The sequence below is a fragment of the Petromyzon marinus genome, chromosome 23, assembly GCF_048934315.1.
Source record: "Petromyzon marinus isolate PM22_M1 ecotype Great Lakes invasive population chromosome 23, UKy_Petmar_22M1.pri1.0, whole genome shotgun sequence".
NCBI lineage: Eukaryota > Metazoa > Chordata > Hyperoartia > Petromyzontiformes > Petromyzontidae > Petromyzon > Petromyzon marinus.
The window spans coordinates 1,886,398-1,914,101 of NC_133689.1; the positions used below are offsets into that span (position 1 = coordinate 1,886,398).

Below are 27,704 nucleotides of genomic sequence, written 5' to 3' on the forward strand. Positions count from 1 at the left end.
GCAGTGGATTCACAGAGGTTGAATACTTCTAAATAGTTTATTGATCGTTGCTGTTTTTCCAGGCCACTCTAACATAGGCAGCATTCATGGTTTCCATCAAGAGCCCTAACCCTCCCCCCTCGAACCCCAAGCCCAAGTTATTTGGAATTCGTGGAATCTTGAGAGGGTCTTTCCGACAGTGAGTGGTGGACTCTATACAAACCTGACGGGCAGGGAACAAAGGTGTTCCCACTCGCATTTCCCTCCCAGTGACACCACGTTTCTCAGTTCTCCACCTTATCTACACCGTTGGTACACATTCCACACCGCTTACAACAGAGGCTGGCTTTACTGGTGTGTAGATGCAGGCGACTGCAAAACATCGGGGTTTAAGGATTCAGCACCGGCACGCACCCGATCGGAATCAGATATTGGACGCGGAGCAGGGTTGAGCCTGGATAGGCGACCATCTCTATCTGATGGGATCGACAGCGCCCCAACCAATGTGCCACCGCTCCCCCTAAACCCATTAAATCATCACGATCCATGGGGCAGAGATAGCACGTGGGTATCCACTGCACGTCGTCGTTTGTTTATCTGCACGATTACCCCTAAACCCATGATATGCAAGTACTAAAAATATATATTCGTACAAACGCGATTCGACACAAGTATCGATAAGCTTTGAGAATCGACGTTAATTAATCATTAGATGCATCGTTAAAATACTCGAGCAAACAGCTAAAAACTTTACAGCCTCGTACGAAGCGGTAACGAGGTTCGTCTCACCAGACATGCGTGCACAACACCACAAAGCCACACGGCGGTAATCTCCAGTGGCCATTCGTTTTTATTGTGACGGGTTACATTTCACGTGGCTCGTAAACACGACGCATCCGGGTTGAACGCGCCACAAAGGTTAACCTTCAGTTCCAAAACAACTTCAGCACCCGTGCCTTTGCATGCGATCCGCACGTCTCCACTGTTCGAGCGTTTGCAGACACCAAGGCCGCCAAGTCTCAAATTGGGCGTCCCCATTAACCCCCCCCCCACCCCCCTAAACTCCGACGTCAACCAAATTCTCACGACGACAATGTCCAGAATCATAAACGTCAAAAGGGGAGCTTGCAACACTAAAGTTGCACAGCACCCATTTCGCTAGGACGACCTCCACCATAGCTGGAAGGTCACGGGCCAGCTGTACTCTCTTCACACGAGCGCTGCATCGCATCGAGCCGCCAGCCAGCACTTGAGTGCAGCGCAACGTCGACCGACGAGGTTCCACCGCATGACCTGGACGCCAACGAAAATACCCACGTGCTGTCATCGCACGGCGCCACTGCTTGGCAGAGCGACGAGGCTTTCCCAAGAGTGCCCCACACACACACACAAACAAGAGCCTTCGAATGGAAAAATAAGAGCTGTACGAAAAATAAATCACATTGATATTAAAATTAGATGTTTCGTTTACGGCTTTGTTTACGACCGAGATGTGCAGCGAGTACTAAAAGTTAACGTGACCATAAACGCAAAAGCGGGGAGGTGGGGGTAGTTCAAGCATTATAGGTTCGTCACCACACGCATGCCAAATACTTTGACACCGCTTAAGCCTCTTGGTGTCTGCACTATGGAATTTTTCCATCCATAAGAGACGGCAAGGTAAAGAAAGGGCCTTCTTGTCAAAGGTTTATTGAAGTAGGCGTTTCACATCGATGGTTGCGGGGGGGGGGGGAGTCAGGGTCAGATATGTAAAGGACACAAGTGAAATGTGACGCGTAAAATATCCAAGACAAAAATGAAGATCCTTTAGCATAGGAGAGAAACTTTTTTTTGTTAGGGACCGATCTTACCAGTTGAAGAGTCACAGGCGATCGACAGCACATTCATTTTAAAGAGGTCACTTGCATTGAAAAGGCAACAAGGCAACGGCTCTGCATTAAATGTCGCAGCAAAAGGTGCAAAAACGTAGCATTCTGCAAAGCGACGATTTTCTGCAACAGGTCACATAGGTAATACTATGCACAGTTTTATAAATCCTTCTCTTTATGTGCAGTACTCATGTTTGAAAGGTAACCCCGCAACCACCCCACAGAGGAATAAATTGCTTGACGTACACGTGGGTAGTTTTGGTTTAGCAAACCGCACACTTGGGTTCGTGAAATATGCTCAAATGTTGCAAAATGACATTGCGACCAACGCAACGAAGGCTGTGGCGAGCAGCGCAAGTCTCTCTCCTTGTGCCAGCAACGTGACTACAGGACGAAGGGCTCAAAGATCTCCCGGGCACCTGGGCCCAGGGGTTTTACATTCATGAAGAACCCAAGTGGGTCTACAGAAGCAGATCAAGACGGCATGGATGCAATGCTCTATCTAACCAATATCAACACCGCACCTCGCCATAGCGTCCTTCCTTTTTACAAGCTCAAAATAACCATGCGATATGGCACACGTACTGGTGTTAACGGCAGCCGTAAGTATGGTAGTTATAAAAGCCACATGGCGACAAAGACCGAGCCCTACACGGACTTTAGCAACCTAAATCGAAACATTTATCCACAACGCTCCAGAAGTGAACTGACTGCACCTGGGCCGCCACAGGAGTCGCTAGCCCCCAGTGACTGTCAACCCTGCGCACAGGGTCTCACCGAAGTCACCAGGGCCAAGCGGCCGAGTTAGACTCTGACAACGGCAGTGCGGATCTGCTGCTGGGGGAGCCCAGGGCCCGTGGGACGCTCCGCGTCTAATTGTGGAAGCGCTTGCTGGGGTCCTTGGCGTGGTCCAGCAGGAGCTGGCAGGGCGTGAACTGCTCCCCGTACACCGCCTCAAACTTCTTCATCTGCGCCACCAGCTTGTCTGCCCCGTAAGCGTCCACGAACCTGAACGGACCTGCAAATCGCACGCACGCGTAAACATCAGCGCTCGCCCTGTCCGAAGTTTTCTGCATTCCTCACAGCGCTAGACAGGCCCCCAATGGCAAGGCACCCGTTGTCGTTGTCCACGATCAAGCCAAAGCTGGATGTCGGCCTCCGAGCCATCACCATCCCTCCGTGATGCAACAATCGATCAAGCACCCTGCACACATAAGCCGACGCTCCATCTCTGCAGCGGACGTCCTCTTTGGCACATTCGGTCCTCTGGATTAGGGTTTGACTGTTAAGGAAAGCAAATGGGCCCTGGCAGGAGATGTTGCGAGAAGGGATGACGGCCGGATGGCGAGAATAACCACGGAGTGGCAAAGTAACCACGGAGTGGCAAAGTAACCAAGGAGTTGAAATAACAGCGAGGAAGAATGTGCGGTCATAAATTTGTTTTTGCACGATTGTCCTTGGTGGGAGCAACGGAGTAAAAGGGCAGTGCGTGCGACCTTGTTCAGCAACGACGGGAGGTGTCGTCTCGTAGTTTAAACATTAACTTGAGGAAATGACGCTCTTCCAAAGGTTCGTACCGACTTTTTAACAACTCCGACTTCCGCAGAGTTACCTGAAAGTTATTTGTTAAATTTCACGTAGGTTTTCATGGTCAATATAATTACTCATAGTTGTCTTTTAGAAACTCCACAACTATTCCCACAACCCAATTTAGAAATCTACATCTAAATCATTAATATGGTTGTGAGACTTGTTCTTCAACTGGAGAGCTGACATAATAAAAACTGGTGCGTTAAACACGACAGAGTTTTAATTCTCATGTTTCAAAATCATATGGAATGCGCCTGACCTATATAGATCTCAGAAGCTCAGCTTAGTCGAGCGTGGAAGGTACTTGGATGGGTGACCGCCAGGCTGGGTACGCTATTGGCAGCAGTGGACAGTGCAGCGCAGTCCACTGTTGTGCTGTACTTCTAAGCTCCCACGTCTATGTTCCCAAGCCTTCACACCAAAGCCACACTGACCAGCGTAGTGAAGTAAGGTCAAGAAATCTCCACTACATACATGTGTGGGGGAGCCCACCCCCATTTAGCAGTGGATTAACAAAAGCACTGTATACACACACACGTGACTTTTGAAATGTATATTCTTAGCAGGCAATAGCACTGTTGTTATTGCAAATAGCAGTGTTATATTAACACATTCTGAGCCGTGTGTCGACCAAGTTGACATTATCTAATTATGGACTCTATGTTTTGCATCCCCGTTTTGGAATCACAACCTTGTGCTGGCTACTGTGAAACACACCCTTTACCGGAACTGCTGGTCCCTTCTGGCTAAACAAGTCTAAATTCATTCATCGAAGCAAAGCCCCTTCACAGCGCGTGCCAGCTCCAAGGCATGCGACCGAGAACAAAAACAACAGCCGATTTATGTCCACAGCTCGACACAATTTGTACCAGCACGGTAACCAAAAGCTTCCACAAGCGATCACACCAGCTCATCAACCGAACAAGGTCGGTACTGATTGAACAATCCCCATTCGAGCATGTGCTCACGATATTTACATTTCTACCTACGTGACTTTACCGAAAGAACCAAAGAGTATTACATGAGGAATAGATGATTTACTATTTGTTGTTTGCGAGTGGTTTAGGTAAACCTACAGCTGTAAGAGACTACATGAGCCACGGGGGCAATAGAATGGTGTAAATGAGAAATTCATCCAGATCACAAGCCATGACAACGTGATCGCTTTATATATATTTTATCTTAAGCAGAGATTCCCAAACTTTTCCCAAATGTGAGCCCCACTTTCCAAAACACTGTTCGCGACCAAAAACTCCCTTGCTATTTTGAATAAGCGCTTTCCAGTAAAAGTAGAGTGATTATGCAACGTAACATGGGGGCTGCACCATGCCTCTTGTAATATTCCAAAATGAAAGAAACTTTAGTCCAAAGTTGTGTTGCTACTTGGGACTAACCCTATGGAAAACTTGCCACACCGTTCAATACGTCCGAGACACAATTACAACTATATGCGTGTATGCCAACTTGTTTTTCCTCTGTCCATTAGCTTCTGTACTGGGAATGAAACCCTACAAAAGACAAACACACGGTTGGAGACCGTTAAATAATCCTCGTGTAATGCGTGTTTTTTTTAAGGTAAAGGCACAGCCCTGCAAATGGTCGCTCACGCCACTGCTGTCGGAAGCGCCTCCAACTCAAGGCAGCTTCGGAGCCCCTACTTGCTCATGCTGCAACTGACATCTTGGAAGAGGCAGTACCCACACTTGACCCCACCGCAAGCGACCTGCCGATCGACAGTAACATAATCCACGACGTTTCCAAGCTTGTTTTGGTTCATCCCCCGCGCACGGTTTGTTACGATTCACGGTAGCGTTCTCAACCCACGCTGGTGGTCGCGACCCATGCTCTGCCCAACCCCAAAGTGACCGACGCTGGCGGTTATCAAGTGGCGCGGACCTCCCCAGCAGGGCGGGAAGCCCAGGCCAAAGACGGCGCCGATGTCACCCTCCAGCGCGTTGTCCAGGATGCCCTCCTGCAGGCACAGCACCGCCTCGTTCACAAAGCGGCTCACCAGCCGCAGCTGCACGTCCTGGTCCGTTGACCTGGAGGTCACAAAGACATACACATGCGGATTGCTATGAACACACAAACACAATTATTTAAGCATATCCATTCAGAGCGTCGAAATCGAGGTCACATACACGTCACATCTTAACAGGTTAAGCAACTGAACATCTTGAGAACGCATGTTCAGTACAGCTTCGTATGCCTGCGCGACTTGGACATTGAAAAATTCTGACAGAGAGAAAAAGGTTGCACATAGAAGAAGACAACCTGATGATGATGCAGACCGTTATGAGAAGGAAACTGGCACTATTTGGAAAAACTTTTGTAAGATGGATAACAGGAAAATGTAAAGTGTGTTGCTTGGAAAAAACAAGGAACCGGAAAGAGAAGACCTAACAGAGAGTGGCTTGATGACGACATCACACGAGATTGGTGCTATAAAGATATGGCACTACTTGAGCATATTGGCACAAGACAGAGTAGAAGTGAAAACGAATGATGAAAAGTGCAGTGGACACCTATGGGCTATCTGGCCATGGATTCTGATGACGACTCCTACTGGCAAATGAATGCCCGCTTGCAGGCCGGGTGCCGAGTTCCCCGTGCCGCATCGGGTAGGCTGTTGCCAGGGGGGTGCCCTTTCAAATGTTTAAGATGAGAGGCCACGGTGTAAGAGGCGAATGACCGGGGGGAAAAGGGGCTCAGAACGATGGGGTGGCAGCAGAAGAGTGAGGAATGAGACTTCCAGTCTCGCTGGAGGCTTGCTGCAGCGGAGAGTGCGTGGAGGCAAGTCGAGGGGGGATGGGAGAAGAGAGAGGCAGGAGAGTGCATGGAGGCGAGAAGAGTGAGACGAGCGGGGGCAAGTTCCTGCAGAATCATGAAGACAATCTTGAAATCCACCCAGGATTAAAGTGGGAGAGCCAATGGAGGAATGGAGTAATGGATGATGTGGTCATGTTTACAGGTGCGGCGTCCCTGGGAAGGGAGATGAAGAAGAGGGGGCACATGAACCAAGCAACTCAAGTTCATCACGTGCTTAAAAACCCACACAGACGTGCGAAACATCACGAGAAGGCGGTAGGTTTATGAGCGTTAGCACAACCGTTTTTGTCTACAACGCAGTACTCGCAGCAGCTGGGTGCAAAATTTCATAGATGAAGAGATATAATGTACACACACACTGTATGTAGTACTTGTGGTGTACAAGATCAGGACTCTTGTCTATCAAGTGATGGATGAACGCCTCAACACCTTGCGAGCTGTGGGATTTTATTTGACCATATTGAACCACGTAAGTCAGTGGGGATTTTCCGAATGCTGGCAAAGATGTCGAGTGTGGGTTTTTTTTTTTACGGGCAGTGGCGGCTATGCACGTGGCCTGTAATCCAGTACTGTGGAGGTAGTGGGGATTGGTGGAACTCCCTTCCCATGGACGTCGAGAAGGTGCCACAACCCGGCTCGCCAGAAGGCAGAATAGCAAGTGTACGGGGATAGAGCGTTTCCCCCCCCACTCCCCCCACACAAACGTGGGTTTTCTTCGGGTGCTCTCGTTTCCTCCCACATGCATAAACACTCATCATCAAAATCAGCTGAAAACATCTTTAAACAAAAACCAATATGGCCTCTGTTGACAACGTAGCGCCGGAGCAACCTACAACACCAGATTTTATTAAGTGGCGGCCCAGCTCAAGCAACTTCATGGCTCAACCAACACTGCTTAGTTTTGATATACGATGAGATCGGCCACATTCCAGGAGCTATTCACAGGCACCCATCACTTGTCATAGCTAGAGGAAGTAGATAGTAGGTAAAGCACAAATGCCAGCAGTAAATCAATACCACAGAATCATTAACCGATTGAGATGTGGCAATCCACATGTATGTGCAAGTTTAGCAGCGCCAGCAAATGTTAACTTCTAAACCTCAAAGGAGGCAGATACTTACACTTCACAGACTTTACTGTACACATTGAGCAAGTATAGCACAACGTGTACAGCCCCGTATTGCCACTCCACTGCTGGATTCGAACCTCCCCATACCCCACGTATTTTGTGGGGGCAAATGTACACCGCTGTGATTATTGTGCGTTGGTACCCATCTCAGCACGCCATCTTGCCTCAACCATCCTTCGTTTCGCAGGTCTAACGAGGTTTGGTGCATTCCGGGCAATGTGGTCACAGGCGCACCAGCAGCATAAACACCACAGATGGTGTAATGGACCCATTAGGATTTGACAATTCACATGCAGGAAGCGGCAATGCAGGAATCAGCAGACCCGCACTATGAATGCAGTCACCAGAGTTTGATTCCCAGCCATGGCTACCACCAGTGGAGAGTGGTGGCAAATTAGTCCTAGGCTACTCCCCTTTTTTTACAAACCCATACTGAGAAGCGTGGTGAAGCATGGTCAAACAATCCCAAGCACTGGAATGGCCTAATGGCCTAGGAAGGCCTTCATTTTTTAGCATTGAAATGACAAAAGGCTGTTAATTTCCCACGTACACACATTTCTAAATCCTATTCAATGTGAACAAGGCGTTAAGTTTCTCAAAAACTTTATAGATTTAAAGTTAGGCACACGCCAATGGGCGTGCCACAGACGTCCTCAAGCAACAATGCGACATTCAGAACAGAGACCTTGGCAGAACGCCCACATTGGCTCTAACGAGTAATTACAGGACAACAGCTCAGCTAATGACCGTGTTCAACACCACTTCAAAACTATGCGGTACTACAGTATGAGAGCCAGTGTCGCCACTCAGATGGTATTTACCATCATCACCACCACTGGCCACTGCCTATCCACTGCAGGATGAAGGTCTTCCCACACCATTGCCATCCCGAACGTTCTACTGTTGCCGCCATCCATCGTACCCTTCGGATTGTGATTGAGTCACAAAATAATAAAATGTAGCAGCTTTAAAACGCATGGGTTTGATCGGTGGCATGCAAGAGTGGCGATCATCACTTCATGGCCGTGTTGGCGGTGACAATTATGACATGAGGGGCCAGGTTGGACTGGCACTGGTGGGTCCATAACCCCTGGTGGCAATGTTTCGGATGCCAGCCAAGACAGCGACAAACGGCTAGATGCCAGCCAAGCAACACCCCCACACACATAATTTACAGAGCACACACGGATGCTGATGAGCGTTGTTGTTCTTCTGCGAATGTTTCTCTCTCACAGGAACTCTTTCGCAGCCCATGACGAAATGAACTGGACATCTCCCCAAACCACGTAAGACCTCGCAAGCTAAGCAGGCCACTGCAGAGCACCTTGGCCACAAATCCACACTATTCCAGCATGGCGACGTATGGTCAAACAACCCCAATGACAATAACGGTATTCGGAGACCCTCATCTGGTGGTGGCTTGACAAACTGTACTTGGAAAAAATATTACAAATTATTCATAAATAAAAACAAGTGGGAGGACGAAATACTAAAATTGGACTACGAAACCAGAACATGCACATAGCCTGCTCTAGACCACAAATAAAGCCAGAGGATCGTCAACATAAACGTGAACGGTAAAGAGTGGACATGTTCACACCAACGGCACTGTTCGCGCGAACGCGATTGGTCGGTCACGTGCCCAACTCACACTTCAGGCTTGGCCACAAGCTTGAACTGCGCCAGCACCTGCTCCATGCCATCATGCACCAGTCGCTCCTTCTTGCCCGGCTGGTACACGTAGCAGCCCTTGCCCGACTTGCGTCCTGATGTGCAGACAATGAGAGGCAAAGATCCCCCTATAAGCTCAAGGGAGGCTGCCATGCACAAGCATTATTTTTCTTACGTGTGTGTGTTAAATTCATTACTGCGAGGCTGCGTTGAAATTTGGCTTAAGACAAAACACACATACACTCACAAAGACAAAGATCCCCCGTATAGCCCACACACACTGTTGAAGCAAGTGCTGCAAGCGAGCACCTATGAAAGCTAAAATGGTGCACGAGGTGGGTGGTGTGTGTGGCAAGCACCACTCCCAGCCACCTTTGTCTCTCCAGTGGTAATTTTTGCACACTCAGTTATTGCCGAGTAAACTTAGGAGAGGCCCAGGACTGGTTTAGATATTCATGACCAAAGTTAGTCGCGAGTGGGAATCGAACTGTCCGCCAAGTACGTAGCACAGTGCACTAATGACGACACTACCTCAACTCCCCATGCACATATAAAAACCATAAAAAATAAAAAGTTTGCACATTTAACTTCATAGTTAAAGCAAGGGCTGTAAGTGAACACCTATTAAGGCTAGTGGTGTGGTCTTCTGACCTAAGAAGCTGAACAGGGATGAGCCAGCATAGTGCCTGGATTGGTGTCCACGAGGAACATTTGGTGTTGTAGGCTGCAGAGTTACATAGGCTGTGCAGCAAAATCCAATGTTGTACTGTTCTTATTTGCTCCTCTTACTTGATCAATCGGCAATGACCAGCACAGTAATGTATAGTAAAAAGATCCCCCATGACCCACAGACGATAGGCCATTCCCGATCCAAAAGAGGAACGATGTACGTATATTATTTGGGTGGCAGTAATTTTAGGTATTAACTTATAGGCTGTAACGCTGTTAAAGAGTCGCTCTCGGCTGCCTAGTGACCGTGTTGCTTGCGACTACTGCGGCTGCCCTTTGGCTGCGAAGGGAGCAACAACACGTCACGATGTCAACCTTTATCCCAATGACGACCGGCACAGAAATACCACCCACGATAGCGAGAACCACGCGTCGATATCGCTGGTCCAACAGTCCAAGCAATAAACGCAGTCAAGGCCAAAAAAGAATTCCTTGCGTACATGCGATTACTGCCGAGCCATAGAGCTAGCACCAGAAGATAAGCTGCGTACTGGGCAGTTTTACTTCAAAAATAAATATGAATTACGCAGGACATATAAAATGTATGTATCAGAACACGCAGAAATTTGAGCACATTCCGGGCGATTTGGCAAAAGGTTTCAGCCACCCTTCACGCCTTGTGACCAGCGAAACAGTCGCCCAGCCAGCACATGTGAAACAATGCCGTAGCAGCATGTATGTTGAACTTCTTTCGCACAGTATGTCAAAAACAATGCTCAGAGGTGCGGTGGAAGGAAAATGAACAAAACACAAAAAGCAGTTTCAAAGAAATGAGTTTTCAATCTATATTTAAAAGTGCATAGCTTCAGTGGCTTCCTAACATTGGAGGGAAGAGCGTTCCAGACGGCCGCAGGAGCGCATCCGAAAGCGCACGATGCAATGACCATCTTTGTTCGATGGCAGAGCCAAAATTCCGGAGTAGCAGCACGTGGCACGAGGAGCAGCACGATGAGGCAGCGCAAGTGTACAAGCAGTGCGCGCACGCACGCACGCACCCAGGAAGCCCTTGGACACCATGGTCTTGAGGACGCCCACGTCCCCACCGCCGAATCGCGAGCCGAATGCCTTTTCCAGGTCCTCGGCCACGTGCGCCGCCACGTCCAATCCCACCTCGTCGGCCAGCGAGGCAGCCCCCACGGGAAAGCCGAAGCCCGTCGTGAGGCTGTCCAACTTCTTCGGGCTGATGCCCTCCTGCGTGGTGTGGTGGGAACGGGCAAGAGCAACAACAGGGAGGGATCAAGTTTGGTGGGCGATCGTCGCACTCGCTGCTCTATTTTAAGTGTTGATTCTCGTCAAGATTATTGCGTGAAATTGCCGATCATTTTGATAGCGAATCAATGGTCAGGATAATGTACAGGGTTGGCATCAAGGCTGCATGACTATAGTGAGGGCAAGCCAGAGCGCAACGTTGCGAGGGATGCCAATAATCTCCTAATTTAATGAAATTTAGCTGTTAAAGTAGTGTCATAAAAGCATCCTGCAGTGGCACTTTGCTTTCCACAACTGACTGCCACCGGACATAGATGTACGTGTCGCCACTGTACAAAAGCCCTGTGGAGATACTGTGTTGTTCGTGTTTTAAAAATTAATTTCTGAGTCACCGACGGCTGGACAGTGCTCCAATGAGAGACCTATCGGAGCATGCCAACAGTTGCGTAGCCCCAGAGTCTAGGAACAAATCACTCGGGATAGCACCTGATGGTCAGGTCTGGATTGTGCTTCGATTGGTGGCCTCCAGCAAATTCACTCACTTGCAAGGTCCTGATGGCCTCGGCTAGCATGGGGGCCAGGCACCTCGTGGTGTAGAATCCAGGCCCATCCTGCACACATGCGAAGACATAAAAAAAAATATTACGAAGATGCACTCCAACAGTGTTCTTCATTGCAGAGCCTGCAGGCCACTGGCAGCCCCGGACGTGCGGCCCCCCCAACAACACACAAATGTGAAGACACCCCCTCTGCAGGCAGTGTGGCAGCCCTCGCACTGATGATGTCTTATCGGTGCAAGGGGCACTTGCTTATAGTGCAGTGAAGAACACTGTACTATAAGCTAGGATTCAGGTATGCAAGGAATCATTTGTTAAATGAACTTACTATATTCGTGCCCGTAAATAAAATAAAACTCATTTCTGATTTATATTTTAGCGCACAAAACGAACACCACAATCCTAAAATCTATTTGTTGTTCTTCACGACGACACTCAATGCGCCAGGTGATCATCACAAAGGAGAAGTGCATCTCAATGACTCGTCACCTAATTATAAAAGTGAATGTACACGAGTGCGTGGAGGTGGACCAGTGGGGAATTGATTAACGCACCTCTGATAAGCATGGTTGGCTACGTACGGTGCGAAAGTAGTTCAACATATATACAACGCACCGCACTACGAACACGACCAAGGCCAAGTACAGTGCAGAACGACATCCGAACTATTTCTGGGCCACCCCCATTCATCAACCTGCACTTGCCAGTGTGAAGTATGGTCAACTCACAGCGTGGGGGAGGCTTTCATTCAGCATTTGACCAACAGAGGGCTGTACATTTGCTGTGCAAGTACGAATGCCTTCGAGTCGCAAGGCAGCACAACCGGCCTAGCGTCCCACCTTGACGATGATGATGACCTTGCCCTGCTTCAGGCCCATGGCCACGGCGGAGGCCGTGGTGTCCTTGGACGTCTTGTCGGTGGTGATGATCTCCAGCAGTTGCATCTTGTCCACTGGTGAGAAGTAGTGCATGCCGATCACCTGCCATGCCACAACGACACACACGCACACACATCGATACCCCCGCCACCCCTTTTAACCTCATTCGTCAAGGTGGATCGGTGGCGCAGTGGTTAGACGTATTGCGCTATGAACCCGGCAACCAGAGTTCAACTTCCAGACTTGGCTAACTTTAGTGTATGCAGAACTTCTTTTTCACCGTACGAAGCCAACCATGCTAATCGGAGGTGCGGAGTGGCGAGTGATAGCTGAACGAGTCCTGGGCCAACGACACCTGAACTAGCCCGGTACTTCGAGGACACTGCAAACGTCTCTAGATGTTTGCCAACACCTTCCAGGCCTTCGCTGACAACGTTTCAGTCCCCCGTGTGCTCCACCGAGTGACCCACTTGGCAGCCCGGTCACGGCGCTGCGCTCGCAGGAGAGAGAGAGAGGGCGACTCACCTTTTCGGGGCGCTTGCTTGCAGCGGCGATCTTCGCGATGGGCAGAGCGGACGTGTTGCTGGCGAACACGCAGTGCGGGGGAATCACCTGGCACGGGCGAACGGCATCGTCGACAACGTCAACATTGACTTCACCGCCGTACAATGAGCGCGACGCCAGGGGACCGTGGCACGAAGCGCACAAGAGAGCGACTCGACTTGAAAATGCCATTTCACACCCCGTGCCGCTCGTTCCATAACAACAACTCGATCATCACAAATCAACAAAAGATCGTTACGTAATGTTTTTTTTACGCAACCAGCCACGAGTTTCCCTTGCATTGTTATTACAGATTGTTGGTGAGCAGTGTGGGAAATGTGGTGTACGAGGCACCTTGTCCGTCGTTTCATGTCACCGCCAAACCTGCGCAACTCGTGTTTTTATTTTAATTTCATGAAATTTATCTTGCCATGTACAGCATTTAGACACTTAATCAATTCTAATAATTGGAGTCTGTGGGCTCCCGCATGCTACGGATTGAAAAAAAAAATTCAAGAGCGATACTCTTGTTGAAACATGTCGAGATTTTGGTCAGTACACCCGTCGTCATTTTGGCCGAATGGTCACATCCATTTTGGCATCATGCGGAATGTCGCAGGCAAGAAGAATCACGTCGAGGTGCACGTGGGGAGGGTGCGGGGGTGAGGGCGGGGCGCTCACCGCCTCGATCTCCTTCATGACGCGGTGCTTGAGATCCAGGTCCTCAAACACGGCCTCAATGACCATGTCGGCCGTCTTGAAGCCGTTCAGGTCGAGCTGGGGGTGCAGGTGCGAAAGGACTGTGTCACGTTCGAACGTGGACAGCGTCTTCTTCTTCACCTTGTCCGACAGCCTGCGAGCCGGGGGACGACGACAGTCGAGGTTACCCACTCGGCGCGTAATGAGGCCATCAGTTATTTTAAAAAAAGAAAATTCTTTTACGCAGCTCTTCTCAAAATCTGCACACTGGGCGATTTCTGGATCTTTAAAAATATTAATTTTGCACAACGTCTAGATGAACACGCAAATATTTTTTGCATATGTTAAGTTGTCAATTATTTTATACAGAACGTGTGCAAAGGTGTGCCGCCTAGTGGGAACATCAGGCCCATTGAACCAACTTCAGAAGTAGTTCTGAAATTCCACGCTTCTTCTTTGAGACTGGTTGATTCACCGCTCACCGCTTCTGTGTTGCACCATTTGTTTCCAAGAGTTCCAAATGTAAAATGTATTTGTCTCACGATTGCCAGTTCAACGGTTCCTCTTAAACGTCGCAAGGGTGGAGTGGTGGTTGCAGTTGTTAACAACGCACCGCGTTACAAACCCGGCTCCCTGGGTTCCAGTCCAGGCCACGGACAACACCGGTGGTGAGCAACGCACTAAACATTCCCGGGCACCACCTCCTTGCACGAACCGGCACTGTACCAGTGGTGAAGAAGTATGGCCAAACAACCCCACATAGACTAACGCTGCACGTGGCCTTCATCCAGCAGGGGCTATCCAGATATGCGATATAAGCTCCATGAAAAAATGCCATTCCTCCCTCTGACTGAGCGGGGTCCATGGGGCACACACCCCTTGTAGATCTGCTGCTGTCCCCGGCCCAAGCCCTCCATCGAAGTGTCCTTGAGGATCACGCTGACGCCCTTGTCAATGGTGACCTGAGCGATACCGGCACCCATCAGTCCGGCGCCGATCACCGCCACCGTTCTGACACGCGCACAAAGACAAAAGACAAAGATCCCCCGTGTAGCCTAAACAGACTGTTGGTGCAAGTGCTGTTAGCGAGCACCTATGAAGGGCGGCACGGCACACGAGGGGGTGGGTGGCCAGCACCACGCCCGGCCGCCTTCGTCTCCGCAGTGGTGATGTTTACACACCGCACCAGGTAATCATTTGAGGCCGATTCGACCAAGAAGGAGGCCCTGGACCAGCTCAGATATTCGTCACTGGTGTTGGCCATCAGCGGGAATCCCCGCACACACAGGCATACATAGCTCTGATGTCACCCGTGCCATAATCCGCTTACAAGACAGTTGACACTTGGGCAATAATGACAGACACCAGGCACATGTTTTAAATGCCACTACAGATACCAGTTACTTAGAGGTACGCGTGCACTGGCGAGCACATATCGCCCTCTTCTTATTTCGATTGGCTGATGTAGATGCAGCGCAACTACAATTTCACATTCAGGTGGTCAAACCAGATTAACCGATTGCCAATACTATGCCAGGCGACAGTCTCCCCCGGCAAAAAAATTAATGTGTTGTCTCACTTGCTTTCGACTTGCGGTGGAAAGACTTAAGGCAAGGATTTTGTGAAATAATGTGTAAATATAATATTTTTTTATTGTTACAGCTTAGATTACTGGCGAATTTACATTCATTCCAAATACGTGGCAGGAGTACGAGAGATGGCGAGGCCTTGCGGAGGCCTTCATCTAGAAGGGACTGATCATGGCCGATGATGACAATGATGACGAGTGAATGAGTAGGATGGCGTCTCAACTCACTTTGCCTGTCTCTCGGGCACACCGAATCGGTTCTTCTTGCAGGCCACCTGGCCGTGGTAGAGTCCGATGAGGGCCCTCGACTCCCGCGTCATCGCTAGCTCCCCGAATGCCTACGCGGGAATGCCAGGGTCAGGCCTTCACCCTCCACCCGCTTTCGTTATCAAAAACACATCATCAGGAGGTAGGACAACTTACTGGAAAGCTGTGCGAGCCCACGGTGAGAAATATGCTCAAGCAGAAGAGTATATTATAATTTGTCAATCCACTGCTGAATGAGGGCCTCCCCATGGTTCGTGGAGGTTATTTGGCCATACTTCACCATGCTGGTAAGTGCGGGTTGGGGAAAGCGGGGAGCACAGATGTACAGGACAATGACGACTTTGCTGAAATCCTCCCTGTAGCCCACAATGTGGCTCCGTTGACCCGAATGGCATAGAGAGGCCCTCATGCAGCAGTGGATTTAGAAGAGGGATGTACACGTATACGTGTGCATTGCGGAGGTTAATAAAAAAAAATAATCAGAATACAATTGAAGGGAAACTTGGGAACAAAATAACCCACAATTCTTCTCACAGAAAACTCATGTTAGCTTCATTTGGAACAATTTCCAATCGTCTTTAAATAGATTGGTATTGTATTATGTTCCACAGATGGTCGCACTGATGTTATAAATTAGATTTTTTCATTGACTTAACCCACTTGCTCTCAACAGAAGACTACTTTCCGGCCAATGAGATTGTTTCGGTTAGCAAGCAGTTTTTTTTTTCCTGGACGCTCCCGAATGAATGAGAGGGGAAGAATCAGCACTGCAATTAGAAGGCCACAAACCTCAAAGCATTAACTCTACGCGTGCACTTGCCGTGCCCTCCCCTTCAAGGGTAAAATCATCTCTACCTTGTGCTCCGCTGCATATCCAGCAGGAAGCCCCTGCTCCAGGCCGGTCTTCACCACCTGCAGCAAAACAAAAATGGGCGGGGGAAAAATGTCAAGAATGTCGCTACATCTGGACGCAGCCGAGATTTTCACAAGACAAGGGCGAACGGTGGACGTTAAATAAGCGCGGTGACGCTGGTGGCACAGTGGAAGCGCGTTGGTCCTGCTTGTGGCGGAGGTTTTCCTATCCGGCAGGCCGCCCCGGTTATTGCTCGAGGTGGATTTAGCCAAAATATATGACATGCCGTCTGCTTCGGGTACCGTACGGTTCAAGATCCTGTGACGTCGATTGAAAAGAGGAGGCCATTGTGCCAACTTTCAAGGCCCAAATTTAAAAAATAAACCTTAAAATTACTCTATTGGGATCACAGATCAACCTCGCCCACCAACTATGAAAATACCGCAGACCAGGTCTGTGAAACACAGCGCATTCGTGATAGTCCTGCCCTATAAGAAAGGCGCAAATACCAAATGTACCAAATTATTATTTTTGTGGTATGTTAATGCTCTCAAACAACGTGTACAGAGGCCAAGGGCAGCGATCAAAGTATGAGTTGCAATTTACGACCAGCTGACAACTCGCCAAGTAACATTCACATAAAATGTCATACCCGGATTGTTATCATGCAATTGTATAACAGACATTGTCCAGCAGCAGATATATAAACAGACGAGGATGAAACGAGGGTGTTGACTCGCCTCAATGATCTTGAGTGGTGCTGGGTACAGCCCTTTGCTCTGTTTCATCACCATGGCGAGCACCCTCTTGTAAATCTGCTCCCGGACGAACGCGTAGCCCATCACCCAGTCCTGGACCTCTGTAACAAACAAACAAATGCAAAAACGCGCAATATGGCGAACAAATCTATCTTACAGTCACGTTGAACCAAAGCGTGCATTGCACGTTTCATTTACATTTAACCATTTCACAAGAGCGAGTTCGTATTTGACATGTGTGTAATTAATTCAATCAAGGATGGAAAACCAATGGTCCAAGTCTTGGTGTCAAAAGGTGACTGCGACCACACAAGGCCTACTACTTTTAAAACGGCCGGCAAAGGAGATCTATCCATCAGCACAAGCAACTTAGCTGCCCCAATCGGGTACAAGCGCGAGGAATATTCTAGACCAGACAACAACACCGCGCTGCTAATTTTATCACTACGTCACTTGTATCTCAAGTAGTTCTGCGTGTAGTCAATGCACACAGTCCTAGCGTAATCAAAGTTAAGTGTTAACAAGGTGTGGTGCCCACCAAATAGGAACCGAAAATCCTATTCGGCCCTCTGTGAGAAAAAGGTTGCCACCCCCCCCCCCCCCACTCTTGGGAGTTGGTGCCACGGTGGAGAGATGTTAACTCCTTCACCCGGTATGCAGGAGGTCGTGTCGGTTCAATCCCGACCAAGACCCGACGCCTGTATAGCTGGAGTGTTAGCGTCCCTCTTCCCTGTGGTCGCGTGGATTTTTCTCCGGGTCCTCCAGTTTTCCTCTCCATATTTAGAAGAGTATTAGGCTGCTGTACATTTCCACGTGATGAGCCACTTCGTTGAGCTATAATTTGTGTAAGCCAGGTAGACTTCTGAAAAAGCTTACTATATAGCTCAGTGGGCCTTACCTGGTAAAATAAAAAATAGTTAAGTTCAGTGCTTTAAGTTGAGTGATGGAGAAAGTCACGCGGTGTGTACAGGGCAGCTAAGGCTCACTCTGCACGAGTCCCTTCTTCTTCTTGTTGGAGAGACGCTTGGCGGCCAGATCCTGCGCACAGGTGATGGCCACCTCCTCCAGGTACTCCAGCGTGCGGTCTTGAGGACTCTTCAGACCTGGGCCTACACACGTGTGCGTAGGAGACGCGAATCACCCGTGTAGGCCTTAACAGACGGTTCGATCAAGTGCTGTTACGCGAGCACATGCCATTGTGCGCAAAGACAAAGATCCCCCGTATAGCCTTAATAGACTGTTGGGGCAAGTGTGGTTCGCGAGCACTTGTGAAGGCCGGCACGGCACACCAGGAGGTGGGTTGTCAACACCATGTCCGGCCGCCTGTCTCCCCAGCGGCAATGTTTGCACACCGCACCAGGTACTCATTTGAGGCTGAGTCGACCTAGGGGATGCCCATGATCGGTTCAGATAATCGTCACTGGTGTCAGCCGCGAGCAGGAATCAAACTCGGGTAACCGGGTTCGTAACGCAGCGCGCTAACCGCTACACACATACACAGGCCCACACATCTATTTAGACAGTATAAAGGAAGCGGTGTATATATTGTAAAGCAGTGTATGTTTACAGAATGCACAATGGTCATGGTGCCTATTTGCTATGAAAGTGAGAATATTAAATTACAATGTCTATATCTGGCAAGCATCCAATGCTGGTTTTAAAACACTAAGTGTATGGAGCCGCATGGGTATACCCCACCTGCCAATATTTAGAATTTTTGTTTCTTCTTTAAATAATTATACATTTTTTTTTTGTTTACTCAAGAAAGCCACGATTGGGAGTCCCACAGTTCTCTGCTCACAGTTGAACCAACTGCTCTGTTTGTCAGATTTAGACTGCCAAGTGGAACCAGTATCTCCTTACAACCAGCCCTGTGATAAATAAAGCTATTATAATTAAAACCAACTCTTTATATTAACCGGGGCAGTGACACGGCCAAACGCTGGCACATTCGCTGCTTGCTGCTGAGGCTCGTGGTTTGGATTGCAAACACATCGGTAAGTAAGCCGATTGCTTTAAGAAGCATTGAAGGCACGTACATTATCCATCTTCACCTCCATTCTAAGTAAGAACGCAATATGTCACCATCCTACTTTACATATGTTTTGCATGATCTACTTCTTTGTTTTCACTGGGCCACCCCTCCACCCCTCCCCCATTGCTCTGAGCAATTGAGAGTTCACTGTATATGGAAAGAGAAATAACACAGTACCCAGAGGGTCGATAAGCTGGTCCACAAGCCCCATCTTCTTGGCACGGTCCGCACGGATGTTCTTGCCAGTCAGCATCATGTCGAAGGCGGTTGGCAGACCCAGCTGTGCTCCGCACAACAGAGGAGATGCATATTAACTTCACCGTCACATCGACATTATCCACGTTATTTACGTAATAACCGATTATGGTTGAGTGTCGATATTGCTTGGAAGGGTGATCAAAATGCATAAAGGAGTTAGATGCCGTGGGGTTTATATGGTGGGGCAGCAGAGGGCAGTGCGGCAAAATCCACAATTGTACTGTACTACTATGCTCCCACCACGCCTTTGGTCCCCTGCTCCCCTCGTATCCGGCCCATGTGCAGCGTGCTCCTCGTCCCCAGTGCTTCACACAGTCCTCACCATCTTGGGCAGCCTCTGGGTGCCGCCGGCGCCCGGCAGAAGACCCAACATCACTTCCGGGGTGGCGAGCACAGTCTTGCGGTCCTTGGTGGCCACACGGTAGTGGCAAGCGATCGCCACCTGGCAATGGACAGCAACACAGCGCCAGTCATTGTCCCGTGTTTTTTTACACTTTCCAACGAAGGTTGAAAGCGCGAGGAGTGAAATCATTATCGTTAAGATGATCCAAAACAACCAACATTCGAGTATAAAGTTGTGTTGCTGTTAGCGACTTAACATGTAGAAGCAGGCCAAATTTCTAAATGGGTTTCTCACAACGCGACGATAGAAAATCATCTGAAAATGGATAAGCCAAGATGGCGAGTGTGTGCGAGTGTACAGCTGTGCGTATATACGTATATTGGCGTGCGCGCATCAGCTCGTTTGATCGTCATTGTGCCACCTCCACGCATCTCAACATCACACGTAGAGCGTGCGACCCTTGGCAGCACGGCTCTGCTTGTGCAGTGGACGCACAGCCTGCGTCTCTCTCCCGACTCGTGGCAGCCTAACCCCAGAACGGCTCGGATGTGACAGTGGGAAAAGGAGGAAAAAAGGAAACAGTCTCACCTCCAGTCCTCCGCCCAGACATGAGCCACTGATGGCCGCTACGACGGGCTTGGAAGACTTCTCCAGGTCGGCGAGCATCTTCTGGCCCTCCTGGGAGAGGAGGGTCACTTCCTCCGACGACTTGCACGACTCGATCATGCTGCAGGGAAGTAAGTTATAATAATAAAAAAACACAACACGGGCGGGCAACAAACACATGAAATAAACTAATCTGTTCCAGTCTGGGCATGCGCATCTGCCCAAAAGAAGCGCGCATTCGCCAGAGAGAGAGCACCGGAAAAGGCAGTGTGCACACAGGTGGTATTTTCTGATAATAACAAGGGGGCATTTTCTGGGTCATGTCTTCCTTTAGCACAAGCAGTGCGGCCTACACACGTGAGCACGCAAGCGCACCACCCACTTGATGTCAGCGCCAGCGATGAAGCAGCCGGGTTTTCTTGAGATGAGCACGGCGCTCTTGATGCTCTCGTTGGCCCACACCTCGCGCATCACTTCCGTAAACTCTGCCTGCATCTGCTTGGACAGCGTGTTCACCTGCAAGGGAGGGGGGGGGGGGGTAACGAGCAACTCCACATTGATACGCCCAATCTTGTCAGATTCTTGAGGCCAAGCAAGGCAAAGTGTGGCTAGTTCTTGGCTAAGTAAACCGCCATGCCCAGCAAGTTGTTATCGGCTGTGGGGATACGTGGTGGGCAGTAGTAGAATACAGAAAAGTCAGCTGTTGTACTGTACTTCTATTCTAATGTGTCAATGCCACCCGCCTTTACCAACCCACATGGTAAAATAAGGTTAAATAATCCACAAGGCGTGGGAAGGTCCTCATCCAGCAGTGGATTCATAAAACTGTACATATTAATACAATCACAGCTTGAGCTGCTTTGTGTGCCGCAAGCAACGCATTGTTGAAGTAGAAATATATGAATATGAAGCGACGCATCATAGCAATTTGTTACCTTGGAGTTTGGCGTGTCGAACCGCACGACAGCCACATCTTGGTTCTTCACCTCATAGCTCACGTGCGTCCGCTCTGCGCACACAAGCAAAGTGCATGGTCAGAGCTGGCAACATTTGAATTCTCCCCGTGTCTCAATCTACATCGCAATCCTTTTGTCAATCCACTCCTGGATGAGGGCCTCTCTCTCCACACCGCGTGTTGTCATGGGGGTTATTTGACCATACTTCACCCGACCGCCGAGTGCGGGTAGGCGATGGCGGGGAGCAGACGTTGGAGCATAGTACAGTACAACAATGTGTTATGCTGCACTGCCCCTCAGCTGCTGCCGCATCCCTACAGCAGCCTATTGCACCCGTTTGATGCATTGTAGTCACCCATCTCAGCACTTGCGAGGCTTTTTTACTTCCTTAGCTTCCAAGATCTGATGAGATCAGGAAGATTAGGGGCGATTCTGTAATACGCTACATGTTAACGACAGCATGGTGGGCTACGTACGGCGTGAAATAAGTTCAACGTACATACGTACATGCGTAAAGGCAGTATGTTTTATTTTTTTTAAAGTTGAATATTGCATGCCGAGCACGTCGTTTTAAATACATCATGTGTGCGTTGTCTACATTACTCGCTCAAGATGATCTAACTTACCACACATTGTTGCTGACGATGAGAAGTATCTACTTGTTCTCCCTGCAAAAATAAACAAAACAAGGTTATTAAAACTTGATTTGAAGCTTTCGTGACTGCAGGAATTACTCTTTGGTTCTTTCGGTAAAGTCACGTAGAAAGAAAATTTAACAATATAATACGACGGTTTGATTGCAACACAAGCAATCGTCATCAGGTATAACTACATTTGAGAGACACTATGTTGTGTGTCTCTCTCTGCTTGTGTGTCTGTGTTGTCTCTCTCTACTTGCGTCTCTGTGTTGTCTCTCTCTGCTTGCGTGTCTGTGTTGTCTCTCTCTGCTTGCGTGTCTGTGTTGTCTCTCTCTGCTTGTGTGTCTGTGTTGTCTCTCTGTGTGTCTCCGTGTCTGTGTTTTATCTCTCTCTCAAATTTAGTTCTACCCGATGACGATTGCTTGTGTTGCAATCGAAACGTTGTATTCTATTATTTAATTTATTTGCTTTCAACGTGACTTTACCGAAAGAACTAAAGATATAAAGTTATTAAAACAAATAAATGTACATAATGCATATGCACAACAGCAGTCATACACTCAGTAACTGCCAGATGTTTACAAACTTGGACTTTGCATTACTTGGTCATGGACGTGAATTATTGCCTAAATTATAAAACTCTGCAATCCCAACATTGCTCTACAACAAGACAGTAATTATAATATATTATAATATATATTGGGGGGGGGGGGACACATCCCCCCCCCCAATATTCAAATATATTGCTTTAAAAAAGAATTGCTATGCTATGTAAATAAAAACAACAATTTGCTAAACCTTGGCCACAATATTTGGACTTGTCTCCATATGAATCAATGCATAGATTTCTGTTTATATGATTGTGGTTATGGTTGTACTTTAGTAATCCCTAATCTCTGCCATTACAACAATGAAACAAGAAATGGTAAAAAAAGTAAAAACAAAGCAATGTAATACAATACACTATTAGACATTATTGTACAAAATAAATAAAAAGTCCATCCCATGTGTTCGTGAATTTTTTTCTATTTTAGGCAGGAAATTAGTTTTCAAATTAAGATATTTTTTCTGGGTTGGGACCCCCAGACACCCTGGAAGATTTGGTCCCCCCCAATGTTGACTCCATGGCTATGGCCTTGCTCTACAACACCATTTTTTTTAAAGAAGAAAAGACGACATGTGCATGGACTTTATAACGCTTTCCAATGTGCGTTTATCCTTGAAAGTAAATTAGTGACGATAACTTCACGAGATGTCACGGGAAACGATGATAACGATGACAATAATGCGACGTCATCACCTTTGCCACCACCACCACCACCACTAAGACAAATCGTTTAAGCGGTGGTTTGATTGCCAATTTTTTGGCCAACTCGGAAACATTTTATTGGTTTTCTCTAGACGGAGTTCTGTCGGCAATCAATATAACAAGAGAAGGCATTTTTATTTCACGAGCCACAAAGCACGTGAATATGAGACGGTGGGTCCTTAATGAATAACGTCACTAAGCAGTTTCCTGAAGAGCCGCATGCAGTTCCGAAGCCGCAGGTTGCCGACCCCTGCTCGAGACGAAGCCCTAATACCAACACAAATTTTCGCTCAAATTTAATTTAAAATGCCCCCCCCCCCACCCTGTCAGATGGACAAAGCTAATGCATCAACGCTTTCAACTTGAGATGAAAAGCATTCAAATGGAGGCTCCAGGTGATGAGCCAAGGCAGACGACACAGCTCTTTCTGTAGACGCGCGCTGACGAAAGAGCTCGCGCAAAGCTTCGGTGGCAGCAGATTCTTTGGCATAAAACTTCCCAAGGATTAATTTTTTCAGCCAGCGGCCGAAGCACTGTACCGGATTATCGAAAGCAAGACGAATATTAAACCAGTTAATTCCCAATCCACTGCTGCATGAGGGCCTCCCCACGCCGTGTAGGGTCCGCGCGTGTTATTTTACCACAATTCGCCACGCCGATCAGTGTGGGTTGGTGAAGGCAGGGAGCACAGATGTACAAGCGCGGAAGAGCACATCGATAATGGATTTGCTGTACTGCCCTCTGCTGTCCACAACGTGCCACAGTCCCACGGATCACTGTCATGCATCCAAGAATTGAACGGGATCAACGGTTGCTTTGCATCTCATGAGATTGGGCGTGTCGCAGGAGATTTGCTCAGCGGCACGAATATTCAATAAGACGAATCAACGGATGTGTCGGGGGTTTTCTATGCGTTAAATAAACTACGGTACAAACACGTAACTTGAATCTCACACCACACTTGACAGAAAGAGTGAACAATTTTTTTTGTATGTACGGTATTGAGTCAGTTATTGCTAGAGGGGGGAAGAGAAAATGTATTTGACTTTGAACGGTTGCAGGGACTCAACAGTACAGGCAGTTCATTTATTAGTTAATTTATTAGGTATAGCCCTGTGAGCCATTCGGCTCTTGATGGGGGAGGGAAAGTTCTAGACAATGGGAGCAGAGTGAAATAATGACAACATTCATATGATATTATATATCGAAATGATATCATATTTATGATATCGAAATGTCACTGTGCTCATTTACAGCTGTTGCCACGAGTTAAAAGAGTAAAACTAGAAATAACACGCATGACCCCGACAATGGCATTCAGCTGCAATTTACATGGGGTCTGACATACAGTATCCACTTATATTTAAACAACTATTTGTGATCCCTCCATTTACCAAGCTAAACCCGTACGACTAAGTGTGCCCTGTCGCCGACGCGGTGGAGGGCGGGCGGGGTTAGACCATTCACAAGCCAACATTGGCTCCAACACGAGTGGGCGAGATTTAAAGCTGAACTCGAGCGACTTTGTAAGCGACTGCATAGCAAGCCAAGTCGGACTAGCCCCGCACATAGCCACCGCCCATTCGACGAATGGTGACGGGTCTGGGTTAAGATTCAACTCAAGAATCGATTATTATTTACCATATCATTTGTGAGGTTTTTTTTCCTTGTAACGTCTGCATATTATTTTCATGAAGTGTAAATCATTTCTAACATGGTGTTATGTATCAAAAGTGTCGAAAACTATTTAATAAAGGATTTATTTGCGATGATAAATGTAAGTTTTGGTCACTCGGCTATGATAATTATAAAATTGACATATAATTTTCACAAGTCACGAATAACACATTTTCACGTGCAGAATTCGATGCGTCTCCTTGGGTACAAGAATTTAAAACATAACGAATCGATGCCTTGTTAGATAACTACTTCAAATAATAACACTGCACAATCTCGGTGTCGAGTCCACGCAGGGCGGGAGGTGGGCTGGAATTTTCCAGTCGACCCATTAAGCTGTCCTTCGGGAAAAGCAATGTGGTTGTTGTTTTAGGGGCAAGCGCTCATTCTGTTAACTACCCTGGGGTAAATATTTAACCAATGGCATTTTGTGGACACCTCTCGTCAAGGTATCACAGGCCTCCCAAGTCTATTATTGTTCATCATCAGCATGAAATAACAGCACATCCAAAAAGATGCCACCATTCATTGGTTTGACATGCAGACGTTGGCACACTTGTAACCAAGGGCACATGCGTCCATCTACAATGTCATTGCTTAGTCATAATCCCACAGCCAAAGGCATCCACTCGCGATAATACCCATGACTACTGTAACGCACTTGCATCTTGCAAGCCCGCCATTAGTTTTGTAATCATTGGAACTTTTCAATCTATAATGAATGTAATGCACATGGCTGTCAGTTACACAAAAATAATTTATTTGACTAGAATGGTCTGGGCTTAGTATAAACTGCGATACAGGACAACAGTTAATATGGAAATTTATTAGGAACTAATTATTGTGCATTTAATACAAATAAAAGTTTGGAATCATTTGGTGGATGGAAATTTGGTCAAAGGTTGCATAGCGCTTACTTGTGTTTTTGTTTGTCACTTCTCCAAGGGGAGCTTTGGCCACTACGAGTTCATATCTCTATCAAGTTGGGTTGCATCAGAGCCTAATGTGGGATGAAACTGGATGTGATGTTAAAATGGAAATGTAAGAAACGGAATGCGAGATCCAACCCGGTCATGGTCTTGGCACAAATCCACAAAGCACTCCAATGCCCTCTCTTTCTCCATGCACCACAACCACAGCCAGGAGCTAAGGTCACTTTTAAATTGTTGGGTTCAGGAGGCTCACGGTTATCAAGGTCTTAGTTTTTTAAATAGTTTTTTGGTGGTAAAACACAAGGACAAATATTATTTACAAACCCTGTATTATATACATTTAGAAAGATTGTGCAGTCAGCAGGTTTGCCAGGACTAACAAAGGCCGGCCACCTTGTAATTTGGCAGTGGCACAGTTGGACATTTGCCAGCGAGAGTGTCAGTGAGACGATGGAGGACATAACCAAATATATCCGTCTGCACTGCCTCGTACCTAACACACACACACACCAATCACTTATACTAATGATAATAATAAACCACACAACGGAGGTGTGTAATTTTATTACAGTTACTAAAGTTGTTGTGCAGCTACTACGATAAAAAAGAATGGAACGTTTTAAATGCGCGACGAACAACCTGGAACAAGTAGTCTTGCATGCTCCGCAGCGATTACAATCACAAACACACTCACACGCCAAACAAATGTGCAATGATCGCTTCTCTACTTTACAGTCTTTTGGCAATCCATTACTGGCAAGGTTTTTTTAAAAACAAAAGTTTACTTCTGAGTTTCGAGATTAATTTTCGGGAGGATGCCACTTTTGGGATGATTAGCCAATTCCTTAAGAGGCAGTCTTGCTTGTAATAAGTCTGAACATAGAACATTCCATCAAGTATAACATTGAATCAATTATTTATACGTATAAAACCTCTAATTAGCTGCATCACGGGCTATTTTATTTCAGAATGCCCTATGACTAAACTGATATTATGAAGCACATCGAGTAGATTTTAAACTGTAGGTCGGTAAATAATGGAATCGAAAGTCGTAAAAGTACTTCATGCAACCGGCCAATTGTCTAAAGTTTGCCAACTTACTTTTACATTGAATACATTTTTTTACATTTCCATAGACTCTGCAAACAATGTTCACTTACCTAGCAAATCCAAGACACATTTTTACACCCATCAACAACTTAGCACGAATGCAATCGCTCGGATATCGCACACGCAGGTAGAACCTATGCACATTAACAACAAAACCATGACGACAAACACTAAAACGACGAACAAAAAATTAGACCATAATTCTGGCCCAAATTAAACAATTCAAAGGCCCTATTCACATCGCTGCGACTTCCCATCTCCAATGCCCTCCGACACAATCCCGTCAACGTCAGCATCACTGTAATTAACAACTTGTTGCCAACGACTATTGCTGTTGCCTCAAACAATAATATAACAATTCACTTACCACCGAGCAGAAGAAATCTCAAAGTTCGTGGGCGAACGTTGAGAGCTCGCATCCCCGCCATTGCCTTCCTGTGTGCAGTCGCCTCTCAGTGTGCACAAAGGTCGCGCCGCCAGCTGTCAAAAACGTAAACGCCCTCGGGGCAAAGCGGACGGCGCCACGCCTATTTATAGAGCAGGGCCAACACGACGCGGCTGACGCCCTCAGGGCGTCGTGGTGATTGAAAAACTTCCGCCAAGGTTGTGACTGTGCGTTGGACTGCGATGACGTCATGGATTAGTGTCAGTTATTGACGGTGGGCGGGGGTTCGGTGACTAGGGGGCGGGGG

At 47.6% G+C, this 27,704-nt stretch overlaps 1 protein-coding gene across 1 annotated transcript; it reads right to left on the reverse strand.

Annotated features, from left to right (window-relative positions):
- Positions 1–811: 811 nt before the first annotated feature.
- HADHA (hydroxyacyl-CoA dehydrogenase trifunctional multienzyme complex subunit alpha) lies at positions 812–27,524 on the reverse strand. The gene is made up of 20 exons (XM_032959346.2): positions 27,380–27,524; positions 21,973–22,014; positions 21,326–21,399; positions 20,773–20,906; positions 20,373–20,511; positions 19,764–19,883; positions 19,361–19,463; positions 18,135–18,257; positions 17,131–17,249; positions 16,393–16,449; positions 15,499–15,608; positions 14,559–14,693; positions 13,665–13,836; positions 12,966–13,052; positions 12,402–12,542; positions 11,548–11,616; positions 10,792–10,987; positions 9,048–9,162; positions 5,334–5,479; positions 812–2,865 (listed from the first exon to the last, which is right to left on the reverse strand). The coding sequence occupies exons 1-20, from the start codon at positions 27,438–27,440 to the stop codon at positions 2,720–2,722; spliced, it is 2,289 nt and encodes a 762-aa protein (XP_032815237.1). The 5' UTR covers positions 27,441–27,524; the 3' UTR covers positions 812–2,719.
- Between the last annotated feature and the right edge of the window lie 180 nt (positions 27,525–27,704).